The sequence below is a fragment of the Nymphalis io genome, chromosome 18 (genome assembly GCF_905147045.1).
Source record: "Nymphalis io chromosome 18, ilAglIoxx1.1, whole genome shotgun sequence".
NCBI lineage: Eukaryota > Metazoa > Arthropoda > Insecta > Lepidoptera > Nymphalidae > Nymphalis > Nymphalis io.
Genome location: NC_065905.1, coordinates 9,283,576 through 9,296,069, shown reverse-complemented (window position 1 = coordinate 9,296,069; position 12,494 = coordinate 9,283,576). Strand labels below are relative to the sequence as shown.

General features: G+C 39.2%; 1 protein-coding gene across 6 annotated transcripts in view; it reads left to right on the top strand.

Moving 5' to 3' along the window:
- LOC126775420 (eukaryotic translation initiation factor 4E transporter-like) overlaps positions 1–12,494 on the top strand; it is a 34,433-nt gene that overhangs the window by 8,316 nt on the left and 13,623 nt on the right. For all 6 annotated transcript variants that reach the window (XM_050497351.1, XM_050497350.1, XM_050497349.1 and 3 more), the window contains exons 2-11: positions 3,774–3,945; positions 4,925–5,003; positions 5,329–5,554; positions 7,428–7,554; positions 8,346–8,438; positions 9,030–9,092; positions 9,830–9,926; positions 10,679–10,753; positions 11,193–11,303; positions 12,025–12,139. In XM_050497351.1, coding sequence (XP_050353308.1) covers positions 3,774–3,945; positions 4,925–5,003; positions 5,329–5,554; positions 7,428–7,554; positions 8,346–8,438; positions 9,030–9,092; positions 9,830–9,926; positions 10,679–10,753; positions 11,193–11,303; positions 12,025–12,139 — 1,158 coding nt within the window. The remainder of the gene's footprint in view (positions 1–3,773; positions 3,946–4,924; positions 5,004–5,328; positions 5,555–7,427; positions 7,555–8,345; positions 8,439–9,029; positions 9,093–9,829; positions 9,927–10,678; positions 10,754–11,192; positions 11,304–12,024; positions 12,140–12,494) is intronic.

Here is a 12,494-nt window from a genome sequence, read left to right as displayed (position 1 = left end):
TAATTCCCGTTTTCTGGCGCTATTTCGTGCCACACCGTTATTTATAACGTTTCGTGTATATTTATTTATATACTTATATACAATACTAGTTTTCGCCTGCGACTTCGCTCGCTTATTTGTTCAAAGCACCACTGAATTTTCGTGTACTATATTTTTGTTTATGATTCATCTCGTGCTCGGTGTCTAATGGAAATCATCGTGGGGAAACATGTGTATCCACTTTATTGGGACAGCTTTAATCGTAGCGGATTAAGCTCCAAACGATTTCCTCAAGAGAGGAGCTTTTGACCAGAAGTGGGACATTTACAAGTTGTCACTTTGTTTTTAAACTGGCTTTTATTTCCTATATTTTTAAATGGATTCCTATGCTTTTCCCCATCTATTAATAATAATAATATCATGGGAAATTATTCACTATTTGCATATTATCTGATCCCAAGCTAAGCAGAGCTCGTGCTATAGAAACCAGACAACTGATAACCATTTTAACTACTTTTCTTTTATAAATACATACTTATATAGATAATTACACTCAGCCTCAGGACAAATAGACGTGTTCATGCACACAAATGTCTGTCCTGGGTGGGAAACGAACCCACAACATTGGGCGTGAAAGGCAAGTATCTACCAACCACGCCAACCGGCCCGTCAATTCATTAATGTTTGCACGTTAATGGACATACCAGATAACTTAGTCGTTTACTTGTCCTTCAATTAGACGGGGTTATCTGGTGAACATTATTATTGTCAACTAATTGTTTGTAATTAGAAGCAGTTGTAATTACTAGGATAAGCAAACTTTTATCTACATATTTGTTGCTCATTCACGAGTCTTGTATCAATCTGGGACGGAGGTGGCGCGTGGACGATGTTGATTATAATATCAACCCTAAACGCTAAGGACTCATTCTACCGCCTTTAAAAAAAAAAAAAAAACGACGTTGCCATCTTAAATTTATTAAAAAGACAGTTACCACTTAACAAATTATAACAAAATGAATTAAATATATTATTATTACTATGAAATATTTATAAAATCTTAATTAATTACTTATGTAGGTAGTTTAGATAGGTTTGTTATACTTTAGCAAATATACGTAGAAGAATTACTGTTAAAATTCAACGACCGGTTTGAAAAGAAACATTCAACAGGATTAATAATATTAGTATTTTTAAGAATATTTGTTTGCAATATACGCTTGTACGCAATGGAACTCTGTGCGCAGGGTAACCGACATTACGTGATTCCAAAAAAAAATCTGATAAATAATTAGTCCGACCCGGGATTCGAACCGACCTCGAGATACACAGCCGTACAAGCTAACCACTGTCTACGAATCAGCTTAGTTCTCATATGAGTAACCTTTTCATTTAGCATATGATAACGTTTGGTATTTTAGTACTGAGTTTATATAGAAGTCTCTCATAGAAAAAAAAACGGATAACGGTTTACATTATCATTTATAATTTTATATTTCTTCGATAGACAAATAGTCTGAAGATTGATTTGTTTTGACTTGAGTCGTTCATTCAAGTGTCTTTTTATGAATGAACGAGTGAGTATCAGTAGTTATTATAAGATATGCCCTGACATCTATTTCCCGTAAATGATATTTTATTTAAGCACACTCAAAATATATAAACACTTTCAATATATGTATAATTTACTTGTATAATTCTTCGGTATTTATGTATGTCATTGAGTGACTGAACTCATAAACGGCTAGACAGATTTCGATGTTTTTTTTGTGTGTGATTGGATCCGGTGACGTTGTGATTGTTCTTCAGGATTTCTTATTCCACCCGTACGAAATCGGGACGCCATTATCGGCTTAGTTACATTATAAACATTTTATTCAATGATTTATAGATTAACACGTACAGCGTAACACGAATTGTAGCTATTATCGATGTAATGGGTTATTTATTATTTGTTATGTATTTCTATTTTACTAAAATAAATAAAGAGTCGAGATGGCCCAGTGGTAAGAACGCGTGAATCTTAACCGATGCTCGTGGGTTCCGACCCGGGCAAGCACCATTGAATTTTCATGTGCTTAATTTGTGATTATAATTCATCTCGTGCTTTACGGTGAAGGAGTTTACCTTCGTGAGGAATCCTGCATGTGTCTAATTTCACTGAAATTCTGCCACATGTGTATTCCACCAATCCGCATTGGAGCAGCGTGGTGGGATAAGCTATTTTAAATTATTTTGAAAAACAATTTAAAACTGAGTCCCTATCTAGACTTAGATCTAAGTATATACTACTATAATATTAAAGCTTAAAATAAGTTGCGGTTGTAAGCCCTATGATACACCACGACACGTTTCCAACTTGATTTTGAACCTGCGATCTTCTTTTAACATTAACGTGTCTAGAACTACTAGGCCATGTTGGCTTACGGTATATGTAACGCGGTGGTTTGCGTAATAATAATTAAATATTTTAATAATTAAAATGACGTTTTTTGTTAAATGCCTAACTGAAAAAATTACTAAATTAATATTCATACATGAAACTTAAATTAAACTTTAACCAGAAGTTTCGAGTTTCGATGAAGGTTTTCGTAATTATATACAATTATAAGCTACTAATGTACTTCGTCCGGGTGAACAATTATCCTTTTTACGCTAATAATTTATAGGAAAAAATTGGTGCCTCGAGTTACACTATTGCAATTTTCGTATGGGGATTCCTACTTTCTTTTTTTTTTTTAAATAAAATATAGCCCGTTTCTCGCTTACAATGTAGGTTTCTGTTGTTGAAAGAAATTTTAAAATCGGTTTAGTGCTCTTGGATTTTAACCATTACAAACAAACATATAAAAAATAAAATCTTATCTTTTTATAATTTTAGTATAAAGGTAGTTTATTTTTTAGTAATCTCTTAGTAGTTACACCATTTTTTTATTTATTTTTTTTATCGCTGGATAAACGCGTTACGCGTTTCCCCCCACGGGAACAGTGGCGGGGTATGTGGGGCTCGCCGGTGTCCAAGGCGCCGAGTGCGCCCCGAACATCGGAATACCCACTAAAAAACCAGCGGTACCCTTTCCGTCTTAACGAGGAGCGCCACGGGATCGCTTTCGCATGCTACCGTTTATCAGTTACACCCGCTTCAACTGACTGTTGACGTGTCCAGCGAGAATTTCATGTTCTTTTAAAATAAAAATAATTACATTGATGTTATAAGGAAGCCTGTTTGTATTTACAAATTTATTATGTTACGTGTTTATGTATTATATCTTTTACGTTGAAAACGAAGCGTAGAAATTCGGCCAAATTAACACGATTAGGAATGTCTTGCTTAAAACTTATTTATTTATTATTCAAAGCGGTTTCACTCTCGTTGAATGTTACTACTCCCTCCCCGTTGATCGTTCTTGATACTATATAGTCTCGATAGGCGGACGGGCGAACTGGCCACCTGATGGTTAGTGATTACCACCGCCCATGGACATTGGTGATGTTAGAAATATTAACCATTCCACATGGCCAATGCGCCACCAACCTTGGGAACTAAGATGTTATGTCCCTCGGGTGTATTATATGTAGTCATACTGGCTCACACCCTTCAAACCGGATCGCAATAATACTTAAGTATTGCTGTTAAGCAGCGTGGTGGAGTAAGCACCAAATCTTGTTAAAAAAATGTTTAAGCTTAGCAGTGGGTCGTTTACAAGCTGCTATTTAACTTTATATATAATTTTATATTTATAATTAAAAATAGTTTGTGTTATTTAAAATAATATAAATGTAATTTTTTTCAGGTCATGAAGATAGCGGGGCATCGGGGGGCGGCGGCGACCCCGCGGTGCTGGCGGTCGGGCCCGCGCGTCGCCTGCTTACTTACACGCGAGATGAGCTCATGCGCCTGCGCAACTCGCCTCTCGTCAGGCGTGGGCTCGAAAACGCGTTCGCGGGCAACGAGACACTTGCTCTGTGAGTTTGAAATATATGTAGAATTCATTTATTTATACATCTATGCTATTTAATTATTTTAAAGCATGAATTTTGTTTTCATTGAAATTTTTTTTATGCGGGGACCATTCTACTATCAAATTGTCACTTTATCGCAATCGAATCGAAGCGTGATCGTTGCCGTTAACCGTTTTCCTATTATTTCATTTAATTATCGATTATTGTTATAAGAGTTAAGAATTGAGTTTTGTTTTGACACAACGGTATATGTTAACATCATATCGGTTCGGTTCCGATTCGAATAAATACAGATGATTCAAAGTTGGATCGAAATTGAATCGGGAATGTATCGTAATCGTTATAAAATAGTAGAATTTTTAGAATGACTTGACTGCCTCGTTGGTCTAGTGGCTTGATATAAGGCCGCAGACCCGGAGGTCCTGGGTTCAATTTCCAGGTCGGGCTAATAAAAAGTTATTGGTTTTGGAAGTGTGAACATTCCCGTGCCTCGGAAAGCACGTAAAGCCTTTGGTCCTGCGCCTAAACTCTTTCCGGTCGTGTCGGATTGCCGTCCCATCGGATTATGAGAGTTAAGGAATAGACAGTGCATCTGTGTTTGCGCACACACTTGTGCACTATAATATCTCCTGCGTAATTGGCTAATCTCTCTTGAGATTGGCCGCCGTGGCCGAAATCGGTCTGGAGGACATTATAGAATGACTAATTAGATTATAATATATTTATATTTATGTATTTATATTATGTAATGATCAATAAATTATTATATAGTCCCATATCAGTACTGTAAACCTCCCATTTTTGGACATAGGCCTCTTTTTGAGGGAGGAAAGACAAAACACACTTCACTAGTTCGATTTACTACGTTTTATATAAAATATTTATTCGTAATTATTTTAATTCGTAATACATTCTAAAATAAAGATATCATAGATTAACTAAATGTATTGCGATTATTTTGGAATTTTTATTATATTTTTAGCGTTCTAAAGAGACGTTCCGATTCGCCAAATGAGGAAGATAAGGGAGGGAGAGGAGATGCACCGACGGAAAACCATAAAGTAAATATATTTTTATTATATACATATTATATAGATTTTAATTCGTTTCGTATTTGATGGGAAACGAGCAAATTGCCAGTTAAGACGTATTCGTCCAAAGAAATTGATGGGCAGTATCTTTCTCCCGTAAATGTGTCGTTAATCATGGGTTCTAAGATTTTTCGTCCCTCGGCCTTAATGACGCTGTCTAACTTGGCTTCCACCCCGGAACAGATCGATGGTCGGTACCAAGACGCTAAATTTATTATGATGTACTAGCTCCGAACTTTCCGGCTCGGTGGTCGAGGAATTATAATCTGACCGGTCGGGCGGTGTGCGATGGCAGGGCGCGTACGGGCGCGACCGCGAGCGGCGCTCGGCCGACCCGCGCGAGCGCGTGCGCAAGGAGAGCGAGCCGAGCAGCGGCATCGTGCTGTCGCCGCAGCGCCGCTCCTTCACGTCGGGCTGCGGCGCGCCCGCCGCCGCCGCGCCGCCGCCGCACGTCGCGCGCACGCGCCCCGACTCGCCGCTCGGCGCCGCCGCGCAGCCGCTGCCCGCCAAGACGGAGCAAGGTCGGTACTTGTTACAAGCGTATCGGTAAAGAACGTCGTCTTCGTCGGGAACCACAACGATTTAGTTTTCAAAAATTTTTTGCGCACATATGTCTCGAGCCAATAATAATTTATCTCTGAATGCTTACGTCATCACCATTCGTAGATATTGGTCCTGTAATAAAAACGTTCGTTCGTTCGTTCCTTACGTTGCCAAATACGTCCTTAACCTAGGAAACTAATATGCTATGTCCATTTTGCCTGGAGCGGTAAATTAGACTAGCTACCGGAACCTTCAAATCGGAACACAATAATGCCGAGTTTGGCGGTAGATAAGTGATAAGTGGTCGGTGCCTACCTAGAAAGGCTTGCAAAAAGTCCTGCTATCTTGTTTTATATACTTTGGTCACAAGGAATGTATTTTTAAGGCAATGTACCAGTACAGGGAAACTGGTAGGAGAGAGGACCCTTTGACTTTATTTATCTTCGTTCTTTACGTAACCAAATATATATATATAGCCTATTCCAAATTTTCAACCACCGGAGTAAAGACAAATAAACAACTTTGAAATTGAGTTGACACGATATCATTGGTCGAAATCTTGAATAATCTATGGTATTCTTTATGGATACGTTAAAACATGCCGCTTTGAATTATGGCGATGTTGTTATCGGAACTTTGGATGTGAAATTGAAATGAATATAAGTAGTAGGAATAAAGTTATGTTATAAAGCCGAGATGGCCTAGTGGTAAGAACGCGTGAATCTTAACCGATGATCGTGGGTTCAAACCGGGCAAGCACCACTGAATTTTCATGTGCTTAATTTGTGTTTATAATTCATCTCGTGCTTAACGGTGAAGGAAAACATCGTGAGGAAACCTCCATGTGTCTGACTTCATTGAAATTCTGCCACATGTGTATTCTACCAACCCGCATTGGAGCAGCGTGGTGGAATAAGCTCTAAACCTTCTCCTCAAAAGGGAGAGGAGGCCTTAGCCCAGCAGTGGGACATTAACAGGTTGTTACTGTTACTGTATAAAGAGGAGATATATTAATCAAGAACGGTGTTTTTTGCATAATATTTAGCCATTTGCAAATCGCGTGGACATATAAGATTTGTTTATCTTTACTCCTTCGTTGAAATAGGTTATATTTCAAAACATTTTAAAACAAAGCATAGCGTTTGTGCTTTATGAATGTTGGCGACTTATTGACTCGTATATTAATGGCCTATTGTGTTAATAATAATAAAATATATATATCATTAACGTTTCAATATGTTTTTGATTGTTCACCGTAGGCCGAGAGTGATCGAGAGTATCGGTATATAAAGGTGACGAGTGTTTTAAGGTATAACACTACGTTGTATAATTATGCCGACATTATTGTATAATGTATTGATAAATGTCTGAAAGATATAATAATAATAATGTATAATTTTATTATAATATTAAACGTTTCTAGAAGTGAAATTTAATTTTTATAAAAAAAAAACATGTTTTTTTGTAGAATAGAAAGGCGGACGAGCATATGGGCCACCTGATGGTAAGGGGTCACCAACGCCCATAGACATTGGCATTGTAAGAAATGTTAACCATCGCTTACATCACCGATGCGCCACCAACCTTTGGAACTAAGATGTTACGTCCCTTGTGCCTGTAATTACACTGGCTCACTCACCCTTCAAACCGGAACACAACAATACCAAGTACTGCTGTTTTGCGGTAGAATATCTGGTTAGTGGGTGGTACCTACCCAGACGAGCTTGCACAAAGCTCTACCACCAGTAAATAGGTACATACATACATTTGAGGTTATTTTTATAAAGTAATGTTAGCTAGTGTACTACGTGTGTGTGAAGCAACATATCGATGTTCGTACCGTGTGCGCAGCGGGGCGGCGCATCGGCTCGGGGCGCATCATGGTGCGCGACGTGGGCGGCGCGGCGTGGGACGAGGCCGAGCCGCGCGCCGAGCCCTACCGCCCGCCGCCCGAGCGCCGCGCCAACGGCGACCAGCGGTACGCACTCGCGCTGAGCGGTCGAATGCTTTGACAATTCTCCCGCTCTCTTTCTGTCATTATTCATTCGACATACGAAAGACAAAGACGGAGCATTGTTTAACTAATCACTCGCTAAGCAACACGAAAGAAAAAGACTGAGCATTGTTTAAGTAATCACTGGTACGCACTCGCGCTGAGCGGGTGGATACTTTAACAATTCTCTCTCTCTTTCTGTCATTATTCATTCGAAATAAAAAGAAAAAGACGGAGCATTGTTTAAGTAATCACTGGTACGCACTCGCGCTGAGCGGGTGAATACTTTGACAATTCTCCCTCTCTTTCCGTCGCTATTCATTCGACATACGAAAGAAAAGATGGCCTAGTGGTTAGAACGCGTGAATCTTAACCGATGAACGTGGGTTCAAACCCGGGCAAGCACCACTGAATTTTCATGTGCTTAATTTGTGTTTATAATTCATCTCGTGCTTGACGGTGAAGGAAAACATCGTGAGGAAACCTGCATGTGTCTAATTTCATTGAAATTCTGTCACATGTGTATTCTACCAACCCGCATTGGAGCAGCGTGGTAGAATAAGCTCCAAACCTTCTCCTCAAAAGGGAGAGGAGTCCTTAGCCCAGCAGTGGGACATTAACAGGCTGTTACTGTTACTGTTACGAAAGAAAAAGACGGAGCATTGTTTAACTAATCACTCGCTAATCAACGTTTTTGTGTAGCGCCGTTAATGATTTTATTGCCGCTTTGATTGTACGATATCCGATCGAATTAAATTTTGATGTAATGTTCTAAGGTATGATCGACGCTCGTTCAACCGAGACTCCTACTCCTCTGACATCAAGAGGGAAAGGGACGACCGATTCAACAACGAAAAACAACGAGATAGGTTGGTATAAATGCTTATTTTTTTTTATGACTGGCAACACTCGACGATTACGTTTGATTTCACTTTATTGTATCGTATGTATGTATAATGTTAATGTTATTGAAGGTTTTTTTAAACATATTTATTGCAGTTTAAACATTTTCAGAGCCAAGATGGCCCAGTGGTAAGAACGCGTGAATCTTAAGCGATGATCGTGGGTTCAAACCCAGGCAAGCACCACTGAATTTTCATGTGCTAAATTCGTGATTATAATTCATCTCGTGCTTTACGGTGAAGGAAAACGTGAGGAAACCTGCATGTGTCTAGTTTCACTGAAATTCTGCTACATGTGTATTCCACCAACCCGCACTGGAGAAGCGTGGTGAAATAAGTTCCAAATCTTCTCCTCAAAAAAAAAATAGCCCAGCAGTGGGACATTCACAGGCTGTTACGGATATACACATAACCTAAATACATAATATACAATAATCTAAATATCATCGTCATCATCAACAACTATATGACATAAATATATAATAAAAAAATAAAGATTCGGACTTGGGAGGTTTGTCAATATTATTGTATGATAATATCAATTATTTATGATTACAGAGAGGACAATCGTAGAGGTCGCTTCTCTCAACGACGGTTTGAGAAGGAAGATGAACCAGAATGGTATGAAAGCTACAAATTGATCTATGTATCTCTTTATGTAATCTTAATGCGTTATTTTTATTTATCTTTTATTTATACTGGGGACTGCCTCGTTGGTCTAGTGGCTAGATGTAAGGCGGCAGACCCGGAAGTCCCGGGTTCAATTCCCAGGTCGGGCCAGAAAATTCTCAGTAGCATCCCGGAGCCTGGAAGTTGGAAATGTGTACACTCCCGTGCCTCGGAAAGCACGCAAAGCCATTAGACCTGCGCCTGAACTGAACTCTTTCCGGTCCCATCGGATTATTAGAGTAAAGGAAGAAAGAGTGCACCTGTGCGCACTATAATATCTCCTGCGCAGTGGCCGAATTCGGTCTGGAGGATATTATTATTATTATTTATAATGAAAATTTACGTTCTGCTCCTTAATTTAATACTTTTAAGTATTTAAACAGTTTGTTACACCACGCTTTTCCGACGCTGAAGCTGTGAATAATGCTTATTTTCTCAGCCGGTTTTTCTCAGATGTTTATATCCGAACCGATGGTAGATTTTTTAACAATCAATAAACAAGTAAAGCGTTAAAAATATAACTTCCTTTTAAAGGCAATGAATGTATTTTACAATCTTTGGACCTTTTTCAATGTGTCATATTTTTAGAAATATTAGTGCATAACAATAATATATATGTGACGATTGATAGAATAATAAATTGATTCGGCTTTATGGTGAATGATTATAATTTAAATTGTACCGTACAGGTTTAGTGGAGGACCGACGTCTCAGCTGGAAACGATAGAGTTGCGGGGTTTCGACGAACCCATTAAGAAGAACGGACCGACCAGCAAGGAGAATGAGGTATCTTCTAGATTGTTCCATTTATATTTTACATATCATATGAAAGTAAAATTACAGTACAGTAACAGCCTGTTAATGTCCCACTGCTGGGCTAAGGCCTCCTCTCCCTTTTGAGGAGAAGGTTTGGAGCTTATTCCACCACGCTGCTCCAATGCGGGTTGGTAGAATACACATGTGGCAGAATTTCAATGAAATTAGACACATGCAGGTTTCCTCACGATGTTTTCCTTCACCGTTAAGCACGAGATGAATTATAAACACAAATTAAGCACATGAAAATTCAGTGGTGCTTGCCCGGGTTTGAACCCACGATCATCGGTTAAGATTCACGCGTTCTTACCACTAGGCCATCTCGGCTTTTAAATTAGTTTTGTTTTAAAAAATAGAATTTCTTGTTGGTACCTACCTACCCGCCCAACCAACTCGTATAATACCGCCAAACAACAATACGTAGTAATCGTTCTGTTCAGGTTTGAAGGGCCAGAGTATCTACAGGCACAAGGGACATTTCATCCCGAGCACCCGAGGTTGGTGGCACACGGGCGATGTAACGGGTGGTTTATATATCTTGCAGTGCCAATCTATGGGCGACGGGGGACCATTTGTCAATCTGCCAACCTATTTTTAATATAATAATAAAAAGACGATATGTTTTTTTTTTAATTACAACTTCATCGAGCTAGTTTTACTTGCTTAGATTGTGTATTTAAAGTAATATAATTAATATTGTTAATTAATCGTGTTGTTTACAGAAGTGGTCGAGCGGTTCACGTGCGGAGCCCGCTACGCCGCCTCTCGAAGCGCCGCAAACGCTTAACAACAGCAATGTTAGTATTTTCATTGTAAAACTAACTTACGTCTTGACAATGATTAATAAATTGTATAAAATAGTAGTTTTATAGGACCAACTATGAAAAGATAAATTAATGACGTAAACAGTCATTAATAAGGTTAAAATATACAAATAGTTGAATCTGTATGTTACCTTGACTGGCATTGGTACTGGCTACTTGAAATTTACTTGGGGGAGGCTTTCGTCCAGCAATGGACGGCAAAAGGCTGATACATACTTGAAATTTCGTTCGTAGCTTGCATTCAATCTTCATTTACATTTGAGCAATCAGTTCGATGTATCATGGTGATGGCTTAAACTTTGACTCGGATAGCTGGTCTTTTATGTTTCACATATATTTTTATTTTAATCTACGTCATCGTATGAGGATTTATAAAATCATTCTGACTACTATATTCGTTCTGTCGTTTCAGGACAAAGACTCCGGTGTGGAAACCAAGAGTGAGGACCAGACGCAGCCCGATCAGCCTGAATTCAACCTCGATGAGTTTCTCAAGTTCGATTCTATACCGGAAGTACTTACCGTGAGTTATTTATGTATAAATTACACGGAATGTATAGGTAGAGGTAGGTTATGTTAGTATATAGAATAATACTCTGAGGAGAGCTCCGCCGAGCCACGAGCGGAGCACAACAGTACTGGTGGTAGGGCTTTGTGCAAGCTCGTCTGGGTAGGTACCACCCACTCATCAGATATTCTACCGCAAAACAGCAATACTTGATATTGTTGTGTTCCGGTTTGAAGGGTGAGTGAGCCAGTGTAATTACAGGCACAAGGGACATAAAATCTTGGTTCCCAAGGTTGGTGGCGCATTGGATATGTAAGTGATGGTTGACATTTCTTACAATGCTAATGTCTAAGAGCGTTGGTGACCACTTACCATCAGGTGGCCCATATGCTCGTCCGCCTTCCTATTCTATAAAAAAAAAAAAAAACAGCACGGGCGCGTTATATCGACGGTTTTAGTGGGTCTTACCTTTCCAAGGGGCCGGGTGTGCTCTGTGAAAGTGTTTTAAAGCCAATAAGCAATCAAGACAGGCAGCGGGATATTTTTGATGAAAGAGTGATTTTGCATTTTTTTTTAAATAAATAAAGAAAACTGAGTTAGTTATGTTGATTTTATTTCATTGTTCGTTATTAGTTATAAAGTCTTAAAGTTACTAAAAATTAAAACAGAAATGTTTCTAAAATGGGACAATATAATGTTGGTATCATAGTATTAATCGTTGTGGCATTGTCCTCAGAACGGCGGCAGCGAGACGGAGGGCAGTCGGTTCAGCCGCTGGTTCCGCCGCGACAGTCCGCCCGCGCTCGCCTCCGACCGCCACTACGAGCGACTCATGCACAACATGGTGGACGGTCAGTACCCGCCGGGCCCACTAGCCCACTCGCTGTAACCCAGCTTGCACTGAACACGCCTGTTTCATGCATATGAAGTAAAGCGACATGATCTTCTTTGCTTAAAAAGGTTTTAGCGTGTAGCCTACACGCTAAAGCCTTGAGATACTGAGGCATATATTATTCAGAGACGGATCCAGGTATGAGGCTAGCCAATACTCAAAGACCGAAGAAATTATATATTTTTATTTAAGACACGTCACAATTGTTTGAGTACCCTGTACTGACTCATTAATGCATTATAATAATCTAATAACAAATTTTTATGATTTCGTCATCATGCCAAATATGGATTACAACTATAAAGGCGATGTGC